The sequence below is a fragment of the Andrographis paniculata genome, unplaced genomic scaffold, assembly GCF_009805555.1.
Source record: "Andrographis paniculata isolate CXL003 unplaced genomic scaffold, ASM980555v1 Contig30END, whole genome shotgun sequence".
NCBI classification, from domain to species: domain Eukaryota; kingdom Viridiplantae; phylum Streptophyta; class Magnoliopsida; order Lamiales; family Acanthaceae; genus Andrographis; species Andrographis paniculata.
Genome location: NW_026137563.1, coordinates 1,736,214 through 1,758,112, shown reverse-complemented (window position 1 = coordinate 1,758,112; position 21,899 = coordinate 1,736,214). Strand labels below are relative to the sequence as shown.

Genomic DNA, 21,899 nt, shown 5'->3' with positions numbered 1-21,899 from the left:
AAGTAATTTACAAAAACTCTTAAAAAGGTAATTATGTGCAATATATTTTAAAATAAAATAAAATTTTATACAAATTTTAAATTATAAAATTAGATAGAACAAACTGAATCATAAACAATCTTATCTATTTTTATCTATACATATTTCTTAATATAAATATATTATTTAAATAAAATATTATATTTTCTCGTGTTACATATTGTAATAAATATAAAATTATATTGATGAAAATATTTAATAAGTAATAAATTAAATTAAAACAATAAATAAAGCAAACTACAAAACTCACACCTACACCCTGACGTCACGTGACAGAGACTTCAAACGCACGTGACAGAAGGGCCATAGGCTCCGGTCCATCTTCTCCAGAGTCCAGAATAATTTCTTTTATTTTCCTCAACTCAATTCGTAATTTCGTGGAGAATGGCGAGAAACGAGAGCCACGCTTCCAATCCAAATCCCTAAATCATTTTCCACAATCTTTGTTTCCACCCAATTTCCCTCTCTTTCCTTCCAATCCAATTCTGTTGCAAGCCACAATTATTTCAGACGGACAAAATTCCCTTCTGTCTCTCCTTGTCCTCGCTCGCTCGCTCGCTCTGTTTCTGCAACCGCCGGTCGTCGTCGCAGGCGGGGCTCATTGAACCCTTTTTTGTGTTCTTTAACCCACCCTCTTACAATAAATATACACTGCTCATACCCGCGTAGGATGAGGGGGGGAGTACATGCTGTCAAGTTGCAACTACTTTTCCGACTAATTATTGCGCCAATCAGCGAATACCGAATTTCTAGGACGACTTCTCGGTATCTGCAATTCTAGTGATTTTCCCTATATCTAGTTTTTTTTCGATTTCTTGTCAATTACGCATTAACTTTATTTGCAGTTACACGGACCCTGGGGTTTAATTTATTTGAGCTCTGGGGAACCGTTTTCTGGGTTTTTAGGTGGTGTTGTAATCGTCTGTAGTTTTGTGTTTTTATTAGAAATTTGTGGTTTGTTGAGTAGTTTGAGCTGGATGGAAAGAGGTTTGGTGAAGAGGGGTTTTGAATTTACTAGGAGGAAGAAAAAATGGGTAATTGTGTTTGGTTTGGTAGGATTCTCGAGCTATGGCGTGTACAAAGTTTATCACATGCCCTCTGTTGTAAGGAAGAGGAAGAGAATGATGAAGGTGATCAAATCCATTGTATCAATTGTTGAGATGGTCTCTGATTCTGCAGAGACAGTAAACATTGTGTCAAAGGATTTGAAGGAGTTTCTGAAGTCTGATTCCGATGAAATTCCTACTAGTTTAAAGCAACTATCGAAGATTGCAAGGTCCAAGGAATTCTCGGAGTCAGTGACTCGGGTTTGCCATGCTATGACAGTCGGTATCTTAAGGGGTTATAAAGTAGTGGAGGGTAGCAGCAATGAGATTCAAGAGGGTGGTGGTGTGAGTTTTTCGGAGAAAGTAGTGGATAAATTGATGTCCAGTGCTGGTACAGGCTTTGCCTCAGTTGTTGTTGGGAGTTTTGCTCGGAATTTGGTAATAGGCTATTATGGAAATGGAGAGGCCGGTGAACGGTTGAGTGAGAATGGTCATTTGGGAGCATCCTATGTTAAGTCAAGTTCCTCAACGTCGCCTTCGTGGTTAACTGTTCTCATGGATGAAAAATGTAGGATTTTAATTGCTGACAGCATCAAGACTTTTGTTAGCACTGCTGTTGCTGTTTATCTCGACAAAACTATGGATGTCAATTTTTATGATGAGATATTTTCAGGCTTAACCAATCCTAAGCACCAGAATAAGATGACTGAAATCTTGGCATCTCTCTGCAACGGGGCAATTGAAACACTTGTTAAGACCTCCCACCATGTGTTTGCTGCATCAAAACAACATGATAAGGTGGGATCAGGTGACTCTTTCTCAAGCATTGATGAAACTGAAGTTTCGAGCCTGGAGGAAAAAATGGAATTGAAGCCGGAAGCCCATGGAAAGAAGGATATTAATGGGCACACTAATCTGCAGAATGCTGGATGGGTCAGCACAGTTTCGTCTACATTGGCTGTGCCAAGCAATCGGAAGTTTGTACTTGATCTGACAGGCAGGGTGACATTTGAAACGGTTAGATCTGTAATTGAGTTTTTCTTATGGAAGATATGTGACTGCTTGAAAAGAAGCCTGAATGCAGTTAATGATGAAGTTATCGGAAGAGGTTTTGAAGTTGTCAGATATGTTGGCGCGAAGTCTTCTGTCATCCTCACAATGTGCCTTGCATTGTTCTTGCATATTTTTGGGAAAACCCAAGTATTGTTGCTAGCATAAAGTGATTTGTAATTTTCATTCCATGCAAGGACGGATTCGCATTCTCTTGATATTATTGTGTAGGCATCAAATAGAAATATTTGGCTCTTACTACTTAGACTATTTGTTGTTCTGAGCATGCTTCTTGTTTAAATTGCATATTTGCTAGAAGCAAATATAAACTGTTATGTAAATAAGCTGTAGTAGTTGGCAATGGCCAGAAATCAATAAACTTGATCATATTTAGGATATGAAATGTGCATTTTATTTTTGGTTTCAAGTTCTATGATTTGAAGTTACTTTTCCAAGAATGACATGGCGTTAAGAAACAACATATTTGTGTATATGTATAGACTGCAATCCATTTGTTAGGCCTTATGTATAGAATCTTGGGAATGTAAGGTAGAAGTATTTTATCAGAGTATTAGTAGCAAGAAGCATCTGGGCCATGGCCATATTTCTTGATATGCAAAGAATTTAGGGGAAAAGCTGGGAAAAAAGTTTTATTGATATGTAATATTTGCATCCATTACAGATGATTGGATTCAATGGTGGGGGGGCACACCATGGTCTTGTGTGTAGATATAATCAAGATGTGCATCTTCTGTCTTCTTCTCCAGAACTCCTTCTTCATGTTCTTCTACCCCAACCTCTTCTCCACTCTGCAAAAAATACATACAGTTGATTATATACTTATGTAGTTGTGCATTGGCTATTGATCACTCACCATAACAGAATAAGCAGTTGTTGCAGAATCAAGCCTTGAAGAAGCATTGGTAATTGTGAAGAGGAGGAGAAGCATTACACACAGGCTGCAGATTCTTGACATATTGATGCTGTGTTTTTGTGTGAGAGAGAGGGAGAAAGAGAGAGATGTGGGGTGGGGGGTTGGGATGGGGAGGAGGATTTATAGGGAAGTGACTGTCCTGAAATTGGATATTTACATTTATTGTGGTTGGATTAAAAACTAATTAGGAAAATTGTTGATTATTTTGGTTACCATTAGGATGATTATTGCAGTTTACCATTATGTGTTGATTTGGATTTTTGCAATTATGTTTAATTGTGTGACCATGACCATTTATTTTTATTAAATATATTGATTGTTGTCATGTTGTTAAGTGCTTACTCACCACCTAATTTATTTATTTGTTTATTTTCTATTTTTAGATGAAATTGAGAATGATTTGGGTGGTTTTTCCATATAAAATACATATATGCAGTTAGTGCCAATGTAAAATAGAAAATAATGTAACCAAAAAATTGAAAATAATATCAAAATCATCAAAGATATTTATTCATTCATTATTTTTAAACATGTGTTCAAACATAATTTTTTTTTATGGATGATTAGGTGAAGTCCCATTTGTATAAATGTAATCAAGATGAATATCCATTGACTCGTTCGTTGACTCTTTTGATTCTGCTTCGGCTTCTCCTCCGTCCTATTGTTATATTCAAAATATTAAATAAATTTAAATATGTATAAACACGAAATTAAATACATAATTTTACAAAATTCTTAAAAGAAAGAACTAAAAATATTTTACATAAACTCACCGAGACTTCTTGATAGGCTTTTGAAGACTTAAGATCATATCTCGAAGCTTGAACTGAGAAAATCAAAAGAAGCATCACACAAATGGCGAAAGTTTTCGACATTTTATGACTCAATCAACAAATTACAATACTAAAATCTTAATGGAGACTAATTGTGACCGTTCAATTATTTATAAATGGACGAGATGAAATAATAATAATAAAAAGTAATAAATTAGGGATTGTTATAACTTAAAATATATTATAGATTGTTCTAATATAATGTTACTAATAACTCAAATTATTACAAATACTAATATAATCTCGTAATATTACTATAGAATATGAATATATGATTTATATTTATCTATCATTCACTCAATATAATATATTATATTATGTAATATGATATATTTTGTCATTGACTATTACAATATATTATTTTAAATCTTTTATTTTTGTTATTTTGTTACTATACAGAATAAATCCAGCAACAACTCTGTTATAGATTATGTTTTAGCATTCAATCCAAAAATATATTCGAAATTTGTTTGTAAATGGTAATTAAATATAACATTTTTTATTTCTATTATGGCAATGAACATTTACAATACAAGTAAATTAATTTAGTGCGTTCTTGAGGTGGGATTTGGGATATATAACTTCCAGAATGGTTATTAACAGCAAAATTCTAGATTATGTCCATTTTTTTTTTTTTATATATAAGTAAATTTATTTTATTGTCCAAAATCGCAATTTGTGCATATTAAGCTATGGTGCCGTAGTGCGTAAGGAACATGCATAATTAAATTGATTTAATTAAATAAATAAAGATTGATTTTAAATTTTAATAATTGATAATGTAAGGGTGTACGTTTTTATATAAATTTTTATTATTCATTATTTTTTTTTTAAAAAAATATAAAATTAAATTCTTCATTTTTTTTTTACTTTTTTATATTAAAAAAATACTACATCAAATATATATTTAAATGCTAAATTTTTATAGTTTAAAGTTGATTTTTAAATTTACAACCAAACATACATTGAGGCTCTAATTTTTTGATTTTTTGATTTATTATTATTTAGTTTTTTATTAATATGATACTCCATCCGTCCCAAAGTTTATATAGTTGGATTAAGGTAGCTACGAGAATCTAAGAGAAGTATAATGAGTGGATAATTAAAAATATATTAGTAAAAATAATTATTCTATAATATAAATAATTATAAATTTAAATTAAGATAGCCAATTAATTTAATTAAAATTAAATTAAAAATTTTAAAATAAAATTAAAATGTGTAATTATTTTTCAAGAAAAAAAGTGATATGTAACGTAGATCAGAGAAAGTATTAAATATTTATTAAAAAGTGTCAAAATCGTTAAGACTGTTTGGGAAGTAAACAAAAGTCGCAAAACGCGTTAACAGAAGTCGTTTTTGATACGTTTTTTTTTTTAAAAAAAAATATATCCAAATAATTAATAGTCGTGTTTGATACGTTGCGGAAGAGAGAATTGGGTTTTTGAGAAGGGCGGTGAAACCGAGCATACGTCACACGTGTGCGTTGTCACCGAAGTTGGTTTTCCCCGAATTTCGACGAGAATTCTTCAGTCAAGATACGCACCTGATTCTGGAGTAAAGCTTCTCCACTCAGCTTCAAAATGCTCGGTGGCGATGGATCGGAAGCTCCTAGTCGGTGAGGATTCAATCCCCTTTCTTGTTATATACAATTTCTTCCGATTAGGGTGATATGCGCGGGATTTCGCGGTACAATTTGAAAAAGTAAAGGAAAAGCTCGTTTTCATTAGCCAATGGTTTTCGTCACTTCGAGTTATTTGTTGTCGCGGATGAATTTGGGGTGATTGGTTGCATGTGTTATGTATACTTATTGGATAATCTTGCGCAATCAATTATACTAGTTTATTTTGCGATATTTCCGAGGCAGAGGTAAATCTACTGGAAATGAGGATTTAATCTATATACTACGGAAGTTTCTGTTGTGTATGGTTGGGGAGTAGGTATCTGAAACTAAGTTTATGCTGATAATATTACTGGAAATGGGGGGAAATTGGCAGGAATGAGCTTCTGAGCATGGTGAGGAAGCATTCAAAGTTTTTAGATAAAGCTGCACAGGACGAAGATGATACAGCGGATGAGGTGGATGTGGACTCTAGATTCTGGCATGATATTATTGATTTGTATTTTGTTCGCTACAGAGGGTCAAGGGGGCGAGAGGATGATGATCTCGTATTCTTTGTTAGAAAATCGGTATTGTATCTCCTAGACATATTGTGTTTCACAGTTGCTTTTTTGCATGAATACTGGAATTTGATGGAGTGCATTTAACAATGCAGAGTTTGCAAGCACCAAAACCCAGTGATAATGTGGAAACCAGCTCTCCCTACTTTGTACGCAGGTGGGCACCTAAGGTAAAAGAACAAAATACTTCTTGTATTGGTAGCTAACTAATTGCCTCAGGTGCAAGCTAACAGTCAATGTATTCATTTTTTGCCTTTTTGTTAGCCTATTTAAACACACTTGCATAATTGACTATTACTGTGTGCATTAGTGTTTTTTTTCCACATCAAATATCCGCATGGAAGTTACATTTAATCTTTTAAAAGGGAATGAACACTGCAATGTTTGCAGTGTAATAAGAATTTGGAGTGGAGTGCTTGTAGATGTACATTCCCTGATTGGTTGAATCTTTGGCCCATGTACTCTATGCTATTTGTGTTTTATTCAGCTATATGTGCATAATGATATCGTGATGCCTGTAATTCACTGAAATTTGAAGCATATAGAATCACAGCATGATTTTTATTTTCCTATAATGAAACCCACTTCTATTGTGCCTGGCAGCTGGATGAATTAGTTGGTGAAATTTCAACAAGTATAGATTGGAGACGCTCTTTCTATCTGAATCTGATTGCTCATACTGCTTTCAGTGTGACTGTAGCAATTTGCAGGTATTTATTCTGTTGTGATTCCTAGGGATTCTCCTTTCACAACTAGCTCAAATTTGCCTTCATGTTACATTTATACTTTATTAACCCCCCTCCAATGATTGTATGGACCTTTACAGTTGGTTGACACGGCCACCTTCGTATAAGTTAGCTGCTGATTTGTTCATTCTTTTAATATGAGAGTTTCTGGATGAGATTTGTGTAACCTTGTCTAGTTCATCTGGATATATTTCTTGGTAATGTAGGTCTCACGGGAAAGCATTCATGACTTCAGGCTTGTGCATTTTTGCTTTTTAATTTTTTTTTTTGCTTTCAAAAGGATTGGGGCTTCATATGTGCATGAGAACTTGAGAGAATGGTTTTTGGATGAAGTAACCTGAGAAAGTGATACTTGTGGAAGATGAGTAAACTTTTGTATTGGAAAACCTACAAGCATGTATGAAGATCAGCTATATAGTAACTGCGTCTTACAGAAAATGATTTTTTTTCCTTTCCTGTATGAGTTAATGTAATGCATATGATGGGATGAGCTATATTCTACAGATATTTAACTAACAACCTTACAGTTATAGCTATAAAAGACAAAATTGGGTAGATGTATCCGGGCTATATGGTATTGGGCTACTTTCTCTTTTAAAGTGTAGAATAAAGATTTGGTGGATTTTGGACATGTTAGATTCCATAAAACCCTAGTAATCAAAGGATGGGATGTATTGCATGTGGGGATCCATGATTGTCTCCGGGAGATTATTGAGGCCCTTTGCTTCGTTTGGGAGAATTTTTCCATATCTATTAGAAAACTTATTCACTTATTTATAGACTGCAAGTCTTAAAGAAGTTAAAAGTGTAGTAACCATGTAATGGTTTTGAGTAGTTATATTTTTGGGTGCTTCATTAATATATGTTATGTGCACTGTATATAATATATAAATGTGTCTTAGTTATTCCTTTTCTAATACATTCAGTATCAACTGTTCTCTTCCAGTCATCAAGTCCTTCAACAATATCAGACAAGTCGAGGCAAGACCTTGTCTCCAATCTACAAGGTATCTGCTCTTCTTGGACATTAAATTGTATATTTGGTCAAATGTTTTTGTTTTCTTGCAATTGGTTGCCGCATTGTAGTGTACTTGGCCTTAGAAAGCAATTTTGATATGTTATAAATATTCCTGCTAATGTGCTATATATAGTATTTGTTGAGGAAGCTTTAACTATATTATATGTTATTCAGTGGCCCAAAATGTAGATTTCCTTCATAGGTTTTGAGTTTGGAAGAAAGAAGGGAGTAGGGTTATATATATATATATTAGTATTTTGTTGCCAAGCTGAGATGAGCATGTTGATTTTGAGTTTCTGAAGTCCAGTGTCTTTCTTAAATATTTTTAACTTTATAACCTATATAAAATTCTCTTCTTGATAATATTAAAAAAAAAAAAAAAACAGCAACAACAAATGTAACTTCTTCACCCATTGAACATTCCTTTTAAGCTTGTGCCATGGTTGATTGCATGGTAGACTCCACTTACCATATATCTTTGACAGGTTGTGAAGACTGTATATGCATCTCCAAGCCGTATTAATTTTCATTTGGATTCCAGAAAGGCAAGTTTTTTTCACCCCATGCACATTAGCTAACCCTGTATGTTCATGCATTATCTATGCCCATTAGCTAATGATCTTTATCATCGCTCTCAAATGTGTATTCAGGAAGTAGAAACGATACCTGCGTATCCTGATATCTGTTTTGCAGTGGATGACTTTGACTCCACTTTTGATGCAGTGGTAAGGTGCATATTAATAATATTTACTCTCTTACGATATGTTTAATTGATAGATTAACCAGTATTTTGCACTTTAGGATGGGGTTGTTTAGATTGGTTATCTGTTGTGGAAACCATATCATACTTACTGTTATCTTCTCTCTCTGAGTCTATTAAGTGAATCTAGAAATCATTATCTGTGAGGGGTCTCTTTGTTACAAGTTTTGGGGAGGAAGGAGCTTCTATGAACATGAGGCAGGATCACTCGGGCACTGCCCACTTTATTTACTGACTATTTAAGTAGGATTCTCTAATTAGTTGAGTCAGAGGAATGAAGTTTTGAGTATTTGAAGGTTTGGTTGTACTGAAACCGGTCATTATCTTTAGAGTGAAGCTCTTGAGCATTCTTTCTTAATTCTAATGTTCTTCTGTGGTGGATTACTTATCACAAAATTGAAGTATTATTGATGATAATAAGGGAATATGGAGGGTTAACATAATTAGCTGATGCATAACTTTTTTCCTTTTTTGATTTATTGGTTTACTTCGTAAATTCTGCAAATCTTATGTAATGTTCTTTATATTCTTGAAGTTGGTTAACCTGAACTCTATACTCTCCCGTTTCTAAAGTCTTAGTCTTCACAGGTATTGACTGATACAGACCACTGTTATTGCGTCCTGTTAAATGCTCATGATGGGGCTGCTTTTCCAAATGAGAAAAAAAGAGATCAAGGTTCTGGTTCAGACATTTCTTCCTCTTCCGAGGATGTTACAACTTCTGGAAAGACGAGGAGCTCCAAGGTAATGTCCTGGGAGTATTTAAACTTGTTTTACCTGGCTGATCCTGTTCCCTACTGATGATTTACCTTGTTTGCAGATTACCCTTTTTTCTGGGTTTGTCAGTTACCAAATGGTTCGAGATGCTTATGATGGTAATTTGCTTTGTTCACGCCTACACTTCTTTCTGAGTTTTTATTTTGTTCTATGCACTCTTGTAACTTCCATTTGTGCACACGTCTTGACCTGAAGACTGGTCCTTTGCCAGGATTCCAAAATTTGCGGTGGTGTATTATACAGAAACTAAGTCACATTAGAATAAGTTTTGTATTTCCCAGCTAATAAGGATAAATACCAAGATGATCTGTTGCCGAATGATTGATGACAGTTGTTTGAACTGTACTTTTATATACCACTGTTGGAGTTGCTCAGCTGAATGGTAAAACTAGATGCCAAAACTATTTTCAAGCTATTTTCAAAGGGACAAACTTAGATGATTAGTTTGACTGTAAATGTTTCCTTGATAAATGAGAACTTATCCATTGGAGAGAATGAGTTATGTATTTGGAGAGTTTTGTTGTCGGAACTATTTAGCGATTCCATTAACAGTGACCATGAATATTTGCTTTTCTACATGTCTCTAATAGAGATGATGACGACAATGTAGTGCATTGCCTTGAGCGACTTTTTCTGGAAGGTCAAAGAAAAGTCCCACATTTTGCAAGAGCCTAATCAGGAACTTTTTGTTTTATCCTAGGCCACCTGTTCATTCAGCACAATGAATATCAATTAATATAGTTTACTTTAATTGATAGTTAGTTAATCATGCTACACGGCCTGTTGACTATTGTGAGAATAGTTGTCCTTTCTAAAGTCTTAAGCATTAGAAATTGTGATTGCATACTATAAATGCTTGTTTTTGTCAAATAATACAGTTCGTGTGATCATTTTTTATTTTTCTGTTTTTTGGTTACAATTTCCAGCTGGCAGGACTGGTTTTGGAAGCCTTCTATCTCTGGGTCATTCTTCTGGCAAAATTGATAAAATTTACATGAAAGGTCCTGGGGGTCGCGGTGAAGTTGAAGTTGCTGTCTCTGGTGTTCTTGGTCAGTTGCAAAATACCTTCTTTATGCTGTTTAAATGTTGTAGGATGCAATTAATTTATCAATTTGAGCATAGAAATACCTAGACATCGAATATCTTCTGGAAGCATCAACTTCTTTACGATTAAGGATGTTCAGTTGCATTAGTATTTCTTCACTCCATGACAAATTAATCTTATTCAGCCCTTTTATATCTTTTGCAGATCAAAGCAAAATAGACAGTCCCCATTCACCTAAAAAAGGACTTGATATCGGAAGTTTCATGCGCACTGCAGCCTCTGTGGCATCAACTGCAGCAAAGCAAGCTTACGCTGCTGCAGCCTCTTCCCATCGACACGCAGAGGATGAGATGCTGCCCCTGAAGTGCTGCTTGATGTCCATATCCCTCCCGTGGGAGACCATTGCCCATGATCTTTTATTAAAGGTGATCAAAACTCTTTTCTTCCACCTAAAAAGGAATCCATTTTATTCAAGAATGATACAATATAATATGCCTCGATCAACCTGGGACAAACTGAACATGCAGCGTTGTTTGTGTATTTGTTGTTTGCAGGGAACTCCCCCTGTGAGCCTGTAACAACCACCGAGTCCTCTTCTTCTTGCAGAACTTTTGGCGCCAGGCGGTCGGGAAGTTTATTTTGCCTACCAGCTATGAAAATGCACATGTTCGAGGTGTCTGAAATGTTTTGCTGATGTTGGAAATGAAAAAGGTTGAGTTGTAAATTAGGATGCATGTTGATTCATTAGTGTATCTTAGCGAGGGAGGAGCACTCTTAGCTTCTGTTCAGGATATAATAACCGGTTCTTCATTGAAATTTATTTCTTGTTTGCTTCACGTCTCACATCACACACCCACAGGATTAAAATATTTTTGTTTATACTCCTTTGTCGCCTAAAATTATGTTTATCTTTTATTGTCTCTAATTATATATATTTGTTAATATCTTTTTACTATAAAAAATATCAAAAAGTTTCAATCAAAGTTTTTTATATATTAAAACTGTGTTAAAAAGTTTTGAACATAAAATTAAAAGAAACTTTAAGAGAGTATTAAAGTCTTGTAAATATCCAAAATATTATTTAAATAAAAATTTAAAAAATCCAATGTTTTTACACTTTTCACCAAAATTTTGAAATATTATATTTAAGATTTTTTATTATATAAGTAGAATATTATATTCAAAAATTTTATTTTTATCCAAAAATAAGTAATAACTCAGCACCTATTTTCCACCCAAGTCCAAACCCTCAAAGGCTAAACCAAAGTAAAAACTGCGATTTGCAGAATTCTTTTAAATGATGTATTTGTGGTAAAATGGTAATTTTGTAAACTCATCTTTATCAATTTTCAAATTTAAATAGGAATCCCGCCCGTTGGACTGACTTGTCACTGACCGACTAACATTGCCCTTTTCTTCAAATCCACACCTGAATACTGAATAGTTGAAGAAATCCAATCGAAGAAGATCTGCGTGGAGAAACAATGGAGAAGATTTGTGTGGCAGTAAGGTTGAGGCCATCTGCCAGCGAAGATTCTGTTAACGCATTCAACTGGAAAGTCGATTCCAATCGTGTTTGCCTGCACAGATCTGATGGCCCTCCCGTTTCGGGGCTTTCCTTTGCTTTCGGTAAGCTAGATAGCGGTCTTGTACAATGTTTCATATATATGTATACATATATATATAATTGCAATTTTGAATTTGGTAATCTTTTTGCAGATCACGTTTTCGATCAAGAATGCAGTAATGAAACTGTATATGATCGTATGATTAAGGGCATTACTGATGCTGCAGTCGAGGGATTTAATGGTAAAAATTGTAGTTTTAGGTTCTTTCCCATTCTCACAACTGATGTTAATTCTATGGTTTCACGAGGGAAATATATTGAGAACATGAAGCTGTTAAATTTCCTTAGATTAAAAAGAACAAGTGTAATTTTCTGAAGGTTTTCTTGGAATTAGAGGACCCCAATTTCAGGGCATGTTCAATGAATTGATTACCTCAGTATGATTCTTGGCAGTGTCACGGATGGCTACTTTTGTGCTGAATGAGGTGCTGTAAGAAAAACAATTATTAACGTTTACTAATGTAGAACAAGAACTGATACTGGTTTTCTTGCTGTCACCTTTTCGTTCGCTTTTCTGATGCTGTTTTTAGCATAAAGGGCTGATTAACTTCTTTTCTTTCTTCGTTTATTGGGTGGCATGATCCATGTTTGGTAGAACTTCTATTTATTACCCTCGAGTTTTTTGTTGTAATTTGGAGTGGAACCGAGTGTTTTCTTTTTTTTTTTTTTTCTCTCACTAATACAAGGTAAATGGAATGCAGGTACTGCATTTGCTTACGGCCAAACAAGCAGTGGAAAGACCTTTACCATGAATGGTTCAGAAAACAATCCGGGAATTATCCCTAGAGCTGTCAAAGATATATTTGGAAAAATCCAGGAGGTGGGTTGAGTTATAGATATAAATGTTGGAGAGAAATAGTATACTGAATTTACTGATATAGTTTTGTATGTCTTGTCATTTAGGCAACTGATCGGGAGTTTCTAATTCGAGTTTCCTACATGGAAATTTACAATGAAGACATTAATGATCTCTTTGCATTAGAGAATCAGAAGCTTCAAATTCACGAGAGTTTGGAGGTGGGTTGTGATAAATTTTTTTAGTATGAAAATTTCTTTTAATATGTGGAAGTACTGATGTGTCTTTTCCTTTAGCGTGGTGTGTTTGTTGCTGGACTTCGCGAGGAAATTGTTAACAATGCTGACCAAGTGCTTAATCTTATCCAGCTTGGAGAAGGTGAAACATAGAATCAAATCATCACAATTTTTGTGTTGGCCTTATCTAATATTTGCATGAATTTGTCCTCCTTTCAGCTAACAGGCATTTTGGTGAAACGAACATGAATGCTCGCAGTAGCAGATCACACACTGTTTTTAGAATGGTACGTTCTTTTATATTTACAAGCTTGTATTGAAAACTTCAATATCTTATAGATTATAACACCACGGATCTGTATATGTATAAATTGCATGTGTTAATATATTTTCTTTATAATAAACCAGGTAATTGAAAGCAAAGCAAAGTACAATAAGTCAAGTTTGGATGATGCAATTCGTGTCTCCGTCTTGGTTAGTCCTATGCCATTTGAACTGTATTGAATTCAACCCCTTCTGTTATCAGCTGTGCTAGAAAATTATGTATGTTTATTTCTCTAGAAATTTAACTACATCTGCATCTTATTGTTTCTCCTATACTATTTTAGGTGTTAATATTTTCTGTTTTTTGGAATTAGAATTTAGTTGACTTAGCTGGCTCTGAAAGAGTAGCTAAAACTGGTGCCGGGGGTGTTCGTTTAAAGGAAGGGAAACACATTAACAAGAGCTTAATGATTCTTGGAAATGTAATCAACAAATTAAGTGAGGGTGGAAAGCAAAGGTAGTTGCAAATCCCTAACTTCCTAAAAATAGCAATAGATATTGAGAAACTCATCAAAATTATTTTCAGGGGTCATATTCCTTATCGGGACAGTAAGCTTACTCGTATTCTTCAACCTGCACTTGGTGGTAATGCCAAAACTTCAATAATTTGCACCGTTGCACCAGAGGAGGTATTTAGATACTATTTGTTTCCAATGACTTTAACTTAATTGATACATTAATTTATTGAGCCTCGATTGTGTTTACAGATTCACATAGAAGAGTCAAAAGGAACACTCCAGTTTGCTAGCAGAGCAAAGAGGATTACAAACTGTGTTCAAGTGAATGAGGTCTGTTATAATCATTCAGAAACATTCTTGTGTCTATACTCTATGGAAGCAATAATTTAATGCTTGTAAGAAGTATCATGGCAAGAATGCAGAATATGTGGTTGTTACTTAAGGCCAAAACTTGCTAATATGTGTAGCTGTCTAAAAATTGATCAGCTGAAAAGCTTTCTTGAGGCAATGAATGTACACATGATAACAGGATCCTTCACAAATCTGACAATGCAACTTTATTTTCTTTTTATTTTAAATGTATTTTCAGATATTGACAGACGCTGCGTTGTTAAAGAGACAAAAACTAGAAATAGAGGAACTTCGAAGTAAGCTTCAGGTACTTCTCTCTCTCTCTCTCTCACATACGCTCTCACACACACACACACATCTCAGTATTAGGTGAATGAATCTAAGATTTGATTTAAGTCAGTATGTCTATTCCATCAGGGTTCACATGCAGAAGTGTTAGAGCAAGAAATTTTGAAACTGAGAAAAGACATGCTCAAGGTAATATTATGAGTGTTTCCTAGACTCAAACATCTTAAAAGGGTGTTTTCTAATGGCATATAACTGTTACCCCATTTCAGTATGAACTGGAGCGGGAAAAGCTGGCTGCCGAACTAGAAGAGGAAAGAAGATCCCAAAAAGAGCGGGATCAATGCATCAGGGAGCAGCAAATGAAAATTGACAATCTTAGCAACCTGGTTACTTTGTCAGAATCTGATAGGAATCTTGCCCAAGTAAAACTTACCTTTTTAAGTTCCAAATGATCACCCATACGTATTCATAGGATTATCTAAAACTTGGAACTAATGCTGATTCGTAGGATGATGTAAAAGCACATGTTCAAGCCAGAAGTGCCAATTCTCAGAGCACTTGCCAAGAGGATACTTTTAGTACCCCTTGTTTTAAAGCTCCTCCTAAGGGGTTTGTTGCAAGGAGAACAGACTATTCAATGTTACCAGAATGTAGCCCACTTCCAGATGTACTTGGTGATTTTGCTGATGAAGACACATGGATGAAAATGAACAAGGGTTTCATAGCTGACCTTGATTCACTTCATATGACTCCTGCAAGGAAAGTTCAATCATTTCCATTCAGTGAGGTGCGTATTATTCAACATTTCGGCATGATTTTGTTTTATCTTTCCACACCTCCCAGTTTACCCAATTTAATAATTGATTTCAGATTTTGAAATATTCTAGTAGCTTCTAAAATTTGTGATCCATTACAGGATAGCTCAATGGAGAGTTGCAGTAAAGAGATGCAAAACCTTCATATGCAACTAAAAATTGTTACAGAGGAAAGAGATGAAGTCAAGGTTAGTTGTTAAATTGTATGATGCAAGGTAATATTATTCAATATTCCTTCTTCAATGCATTTATTTCGGTTACATCCCCCTATCTTAATACTCTTCATCATATGCTTTCCAGAGAAAGTATGATGAACAGGCCTTAATCAATAACCAGTTAGCAAGAGACGTAGCTGATCTCCAAAAAGAAATAGAGCAAATTCGAGTCATTCCAAAAAAGTTACATGAAACAGTGGCAGATTGCAAAGACATTTACAAGGATGTTTTTTCTATATTACAGGTGCTGTATAATATTATTTAAAAATTATGAAATTTATTGTAATTCCCTTTAGAGTATAATGAATGGTGTGATCCTCCCCTCCAGCAGAACTACGTATCTGATGACCTGTCTGCAACTGCTCAAATACTCTCTACAACAAGTGAAGTTGGTACTTCTCTGTTTTCAACTCTAGAATCTCATCTATTAATGGCTGTGGATGGCAAGAGGACTTCCTTGAATGATAATTCTATTAGAGAGCAGTGCAACATGCTCCACCAGAAGCTGCGCAACACAGTTTCTTCCTTGATATTGTCAGATACGCCAACCTTGAATGATGGAGATAGCAAAGACTATTCTATATGCAGCAGCAAAATTAAGGTAGCTGACTGGTCATGTAAATCAAGATCCCACATGCAAATCTTGTTATTCTTCTCCATTCTGACAATTGGCTTCTATTTCCCCTACTTCAAGCAATTTCTGTCAGGTTTTTCCTGGGATCTTTAATATTTGTTGAACTTCTGCATCTTTGATTACTTGTAATTAATATGAATATTGTACCACTTTTTCTAGGTGATGTCATTCTTGGTAAATCCCTTACTCCATTGCTATGCATAGCTTAAAATTTTGTAAAGCTGATAGTGAACTCCTTGGTAACTCCTCACTTCTATCAACCAAAATAAGTTTTGTGACTGATTATTACGCCATGCTATAGTAACTCCTTTAGGGAAATAGAAGATGTTTTGTGTAGTACTAGTTTGAGGTTGATTTGGAGGGAAGAGGTTGTTAACTTAATTGATTAATTCTTCAGAAGAATAGTGGTTGTGTCAAGAGGAACAACAGGCACCTTCGAGAGTGAGCTATGAAGTTGCACAAATATAAGCTAGAACTTATTAACTTGCACTCTGACATTGATGAGTTAGAAATGTTAAGTTATTATTTCAATGTGATGGTAAGCATCTGCTTTGGCCTTGTTTAATGTGAGTTAGTTATGGTTTACATATCTTTTGTCTTGAGTCTCTTTATCACTTAAGAATATAACATTTCATGGTGATGAAGGGTTCTTTGGGAGAGCAAATTGCTTGTTGGAAGCAGGCACTAGAAAATGAGGTCAAAACAATCAAACAGAAGTACAAAGACTTGGAGGATGAGTTGAATGTGACCAATCAGCTTCTTAAGGTCTCTGAGGGAAAATATAATAGCTTGGAAAGGGAGTTCCATCTTCTGAAACAAGATCGTGATGCGGCACTAAAGAGTATGGCCGATTCTTCGCAAATGTTAGAGCAGATTACTGCTCAAAAGGAGAAAGCTTTGAAGGACCTAAGCACTGAAATAAAGATGAGGAAAACACTTGAAGAAGATCGTGATGCAGCACTAAGGAGCATGGCCGATTCTTCGCAAATGTTAGAACAGATTACTGCACAAAAGGAGAAAGCTTTGCAGGACCTAAGCACTGAAATACAGATGAGGAAAATACTTGAAGAAGATCGTGATGCGGCACTAAATAGTATGGCCGACTCTTCGCAAATATTAGAGCAGATTACTGTGCAAAAGGAGAAAGCTTTGAAGGACCTTAGCACAGAAATACTGATGAGGAAAACACTCGAAGAAGATCGTGATGCGGCACTAAAGAATATGGGTGATTCTTCGCAAATGTTAGAGCAGATTACCGCGCAAAAGGAGAAAGCTTTGAAGGACCTTAGCACCGAAATACAGATGAGGAGAACACTTGAAGAAGATCGTGATGCGGCACTAAAGAGTATGGCTGATTCTTCGCAAATGTTAGAGCAGATAACTGCACTAAAGGAGAAAGCTTTGAAGGACCTTAGCACTGAAATACAGATGAGGAAAACACTTGAAGAAGATCGTGATGCGGCACTAAAGAGTATGGCTGATTCTTCGCAAATGTTAGAGCAGATTACTGCACAAAAGGAGAAAGCTTTGAAGGACCTTAGCACTGAAATACAGATGAGGAAAACACTTGAAGAAGATCGTGATGCGGCACTAAAGAGTATGGCTGATTCTTCGCAAATGTTAGAGCAGATTACTACACTAAAGGAGAAAGCTTTGAAGGACCTTAGCACTGAAATACAGATGAGGAAAACACTTGAAGAAGATCGTGATGCGGCACTAAAGAGTATGGCTGATTCTTCGCAAATGTTAGAGCAGATTACTGCACAAAAGGAGAAAGCTTTGAAGGACCTTAGCACTGAAATACAGATGAGGAAAACACTTGAAGAAGATCGTGATGCGGCACTAAAGAGTATGGCTGATTCTTCGCAAATGTTAGAGCAGATTACTACACTAAAGGAGAAAGCTTTGAAGGACCTTAGTACTGAAATACAGATGAGGAAAAAACTCGAAGAAGATCGTGATGTGGCACTAAAGAATATGGCTGATTCTTCGCAAATGTTAGAGCAGATTACTGCACAAAAGGAGAAAGCTTTGAAGGACCTAAGCACTGAAATAAAGATGAGGAGAACACTTGAAGAAGAGATCAAACAGTTTCGTATTGCATTTGCTTCTCGACAGAGGTCACTAATCTCTATGCAAAGTGACCTCAAATCTATTTTCGAGACCATGAAAGTGCAGAACCACCCAGCTTCACTATCCAAATCTTATGGATCTTGATAAAACTGGAGTGCTGCCTCCTTTCAATCCAAGCTTTTCCTGGTTTGTAAAACTCACTCTATCCGTTATATTTGTTCAATACACCATTATTCATTTGTGTTATGTTGTTTGCCATGAATTATAACTCTTTAGATGAATGTGGCTATGCAGGTCAAATGCAAATGTGCATTGCCAATGATATAATAGATTTATGCTTCCCGGGCGTCCTTTCAACTTATAGCTCTAAGGCTTCATTCCCATGGCTTAATCAGGTGCTCATTGGTTGCTTTTGTTTTATATAAGTGCAACCATAAATGTTGGAAAGTAAATACGTTGACAGATGTGAAGGTGAACACCACTGGTTACTAAAATTTAATTCTGTATGTATGCTATGTGTTTGTGAAGTAGCTTTCATGGGGCTGTTATCTTATCATTTGTGATCATTGTAATTGCACCTGCAGATATGTCTGTCTGGGCTTTTATTGTTTAAATTTCTCTTATAAAATTTCGTATTGATCGGAAGTAAATTTTACATAGCTGATGTAAGGACCACTCTGCCATAGCCTGTCCTGTGCTATAACATTCATTACACAGCAGCTTTCTTTCCCACAATATGGCCTATATCTAGCCTCCTCCCTATACCCCCATTTATGAACAACTTTACCTGCTTAGAGAACTTTCTGTCTGTACCAAGATATCTGTCTTAAGCCATGCCCATTACAGCTTTCACGAAGCAAATTTTTCAAAGATTCTGAACCACTCCAAATATTGTGATGGATTGATATTTGAGACATAATAACCAATGCTGTGGTCCTGTGGAAAGACAAATATGGTGGATAAAAAAAAAAATACAGGATAGTGGACAGACAGGCAGCCTCTCTGCTGTCATTCATTGACTATACATCATTATAGTGATTTCTGGTAGTTACAAGATAAGTGTTGGATGCAAGAAAACTACAAGGTATTGTGTTCTGCCCACATGGACTTTGATTGTTTTTTTATCCACTCTACACTATTCTTGACTAATCTTTGTCACAAATACATGAAGCTAGAGAAAAGAGTTGACATAGAGCCAGAGAAAAAAGTGCAAAGAGCCCATTTTTCTTTGTCAATGTCTTTATATAATGTTGAGATGCAGATCTGTGCTAGAAGACAAACAAGTTAAGTACATAAATGAAATATGCATTGTAATACTGATCTGATCTGTGTCTCTATCGTGCCCATCCCCTGAGATGTTATTTATGTCTTTGGGCAATAAGCTGTCCAAGAATCTTCTCAACTTGTTCACTCCCTAACTGAAACAGAAACAGAAACCCCATTATTCTCTTCAATTCATTTATTACACATGCAGCAACACAACTCCCCTTTTGCCCTTAACAATAGTAAGTAGTATTAGGTATGGCTTCTTTTCATTTTTCTTGCCTTCCTTGTGAGTAGTATACTTGTTGCATTTCTCCAATCTGTTTCGAGTATGCCGAAGCTTCTGGCAGAATTCCTCCTGGAGAGACAGGAGCCATTCTCCTTGCATCATTACCTTCTTGAAAGAGGTCATTGTAGAGGTAGTCTTGATTCTAGTTGGTTCTTGAAGTATGGCCCAAGGAAGAGACAATGCATGGTTACAAATTGCTCAGAGTTCGTCAAGGCCATGCTCGGAAGGATAGCGCTGCTCCGTGGCGGCAGGAGAAGAAGGGAGAGAGGAGTTTCTTCCACCAAGGATTTTGTTTCTTGCTCAGAAAGTGATGAACAAGAGGTAAGTGTTAGTTGAGTTATCATCATTCATGAAAAATCAACATTCCCTAAAAGGGTGAATTGATTCACTATTGTTTGTCAATGATCATCATGAAGCTAGCAGGCTGCCGCAGCCCAGAAAGGGAGATCATCCATGGAGCATGGGAATGATACCAGCCCTGTTGTCTCAGTTCTTGAAGAAACAAATTCTGATCAACCTTCAACACTTGATGATGACAGTAAGTCCCCCAAATCAATTTTCGATTGTTCTAACAAATTTAAATGCAGCTTTATTTTCATCGAAAACCAATTCAACTGAGCTAAGAAAACTCCATTGCAGCAGCAGCACATCAATATGAATGTGAGTCCTACACCACTCAGATTCACTCCCAATACAGCATAAACAAGAGGCTGTTGCAGCAAACAAAGCAGCTTCTGATCGACTCTGCGAGGGAAGTGATCGAAAGCGAAAATTGTAGGCGACAAAGAGACAACAAAAAAAGCAGAGCGCATCTGAAGAAGCAAGTAGTGGGAGCTGAAGAACTCTGGAAAGTTTTGTGTGAGAATGTATGGATTTGGAGCAATGAGAGCAGCAACAACATAGCCCATCTGCTGCACTCTGATTACCTAAATTCCTTAGAGGATTGGGAAACAGATTACCAGAAAAAGAGACAAGGAATTGCAATGGAGATTGGAGAAGAGCTTTTGGAAAGCATTATCAATGAAGTTCTTGTAGTCTAAGATATTTAGGAAAAATAAAAATAAAAAACCTACAATTGAAGAACCTCATTGATAAAAGCTCTTCTTCAATCTCCATTCTAATTCCTTGTCTGTTTTTTGTAATCTGTTTTCCAATCTTCGAAGGAATTTAGGTAAAATTCCATTTGTTTAAGTCATCTTATTACACACACACACACACACACGTTTATTTTCATTCTTTATATATTAATAAATGAATATGAATATGATGCCTTTGGGAAGAGGCAATGGGGGAAGTGAAACAATAATGGCAATTAAATGGCTGAAATTGATGTTTCAACTGCTCCAAATTCTTGCAAGTTTTTGTTCATTCCTGTTTTAATATTTTATTTGAAAAAATAAATGATATGAGAATAAATACAAGTAAAGTAGGCAAATAATGTGTATGAATTTACATAAATGATACAAGTGTAGATCATTACAACGGGAAACATAAAACAATTCTCATTGTAAAATGTTCTAGTGCGACCTATTAGTAAACTTTTTATAGCAATTATATATATTTCTAGATTAAGATTATTAAGACATTACCTTTAAAAAATGCGACTAAGTAAAGGCCACGAGCATGGATGTGTTTCCAAAATGAAATTAATATTTTTTTATTCTATATAATTTTTAGTAAAAATATATTATATTTTTCATAAAATATCAGGTTAAAATATTTCAATGAAACAAACGTAATATGTTCCAAGATCAAAGCTCACATTATGTTATGAACAAATTTATTTAGACGTTGGTTTTTGAAAATTTAAAAAAAAAAATTGAATATTTAATGTTATATTTTATTTTCAAAAAATTATATAATGTGGTATTTTTTTGACAAAAAAAAATATTGAATATTGATAAATGTTACTAAATTTTCTAAATATATATTTATGTAAATAGACCTTAGATTTGTATAAGCAATGAAAATGGAAATTATAGCTAATTAAAAAAACATATATACATAAATAGATTTGATTTTATTTATTTAAAATTTACTCTCAAATTTTTTACTACGAAACTATTCCATATGAAAATAAAATATCTTATTAAAAACTACT

General features: G+C 35.0%; 4 protein-coding genes across 11 annotated transcripts; all 4 read left to right on the top strand.

Annotated features, from left to right (window-relative positions):
* The first annotated feature begins 386 nt into the window (after positions 1-386).
* Positions 387-3,403, top strand: LOC127246709 (protein PHLOEM PROTEIN 2-LIKE A10). Of its 3 annotated transcripts, none has more exons than XR_007837762.1 (2): positions 387-804; positions 3,027-3,403. XR_007837762.1 is itself a non-coding variant. In XM_051268228.1 (2 exons), exon 2 carries the CDS (start codon positions 1,017-1,019, stop codon positions 2,301-2,303), a length of 1,287 nt encoding a protein of 428 aa, XP_051124185.1. In that variant the 5' UTR covers positions 391-804; positions 885-1,016; the 3' UTR covers positions 2,304-2,562. The 3 variants fall into 3 exon arrangements, 1 of the variants encoding a protein (XP_051124185.1); XR_007837761.1 differs by having other exon boundaries at positions 2,818-3,403; XM_051268228.1 differs by lacking the exon at positions 3,027-3,403 and adding an exon at positions 885-2,562 and having other exon boundaries at positions 391-804.
* A 1,928-nt stretch (positions 3,404-5,331) lies between these two features.
* Positions 5,332-11,265, top strand: LOC127246385 (uncharacterized). 2 transcript variants are annotated; one of them, XM_051267713.1, is made up of 12 exons: positions 5,332-5,520; positions 5,900-6,092; positions 6,179-6,253; positions 6,687-6,793; positions 7,776-7,836; positions 8,333-8,392; positions 8,498-8,572; positions 9,196-9,351; positions 9,428-9,482; positions 10,311-10,433; positions 10,634-10,854; positions 10,984-11,265. In XM_051267713.1, the coding sequence occupies exons 1-12, from the start codon at positions 5,486-5,488 to the stop codon at positions 11,005-11,007; spliced, it is 1,185 nt and encodes a 394-aa protein (XP_051123670.1). In that variant the 5' UTR covers positions 5,332-5,485; the 3' UTR covers positions 11,008-11,265. The 2 variants fall into 2 exon arrangements, with proteins under 2 accessions (XP_051123670.1, XP_051123671.1); XM_051267714.1 differs by having other exon boundaries at positions 8,333-8,396; positions 8,502-8,572.
* On the top strand, positions 11,005-19,972 carry LOC127246384 (kinesin-like protein KIN-7N). 4 transcript variants are annotated; one of them, XR_007837721.1, is made up of 21 exons: positions 11,005-11,140; positions 11,793-12,058; positions 12,149-12,238; positions 12,758-12,876; positions 12,960-13,073; positions 13,149-13,230; positions 13,308-13,375; positions 13,497-13,562; positions 13,727-13,869; positions 13,939-14,041; positions 14,120-14,200; positions 14,460-14,528; positions 14,639-14,698; positions 14,779-14,931; positions 15,018-15,296; positions 15,426-15,512; positions 15,625-15,783; positions 15,868-16,140; positions 16,819-18,432; positions 18,541-18,641; positions 19,958-19,972. XR_007837721.1 is itself a non-coding variant. In XM_051267710.1 (20 exons), exons 2-19 carry the CDS (start codon positions 11,914-11,916, stop codon positions 18,388-18,390), a joined length of 3,663 nt encoding a protein of 1,220 aa, XP_051123667.1. In that variant the 5' UTR covers positions 11,005-11,140; positions 11,793-11,913; the 3' UTR covers positions 18,391-18,432; positions 18,541-18,982. The 4 variants fall into 4 exon arrangements, 3 of the variants coding, with proteins under 3 accessions (XP_051123667.1, XP_051123669.1, XP_051123668.1); XM_051267710.1 differs by lacking the exon at positions 19,958-19,972 and having other exon boundaries at positions 18,541-18,982; XM_051267712.1 differs by lacking the exon at positions 19,958-19,972 and having other exon boundaries at positions 15,871-16,140; positions 18,541-18,981.
* On the top strand, positions 19,615-21,147 carry LOC127246386 (uncharacterized). 2 transcript variants are annotated; one of them, XM_051267716.1, is made up of 3 exons: positions 19,615-20,119; positions 20,222-20,336; positions 20,441-21,147. In XM_051267716.1, exons 1-3 carry the CDS (start codon positions 19,841-19,843, stop codon positions 20,836-20,838), a joined length of 792 nt encoding a protein of 263 aa, XP_051123673.1. In that variant the 5' UTR covers positions 19,615-19,840; the 3' UTR covers positions 20,839-21,147. The 2 variants fall into 2 exon arrangements, with proteins under 2 accessions (XP_051123673.1, XP_051123672.1); XM_051267715.1 differs by having other exon boundaries at positions 19,616-20,119; positions 20,438-21,147.
* The last annotated feature ends 752 nt before the right edge of the window (positions 21,148-21,899 follow it).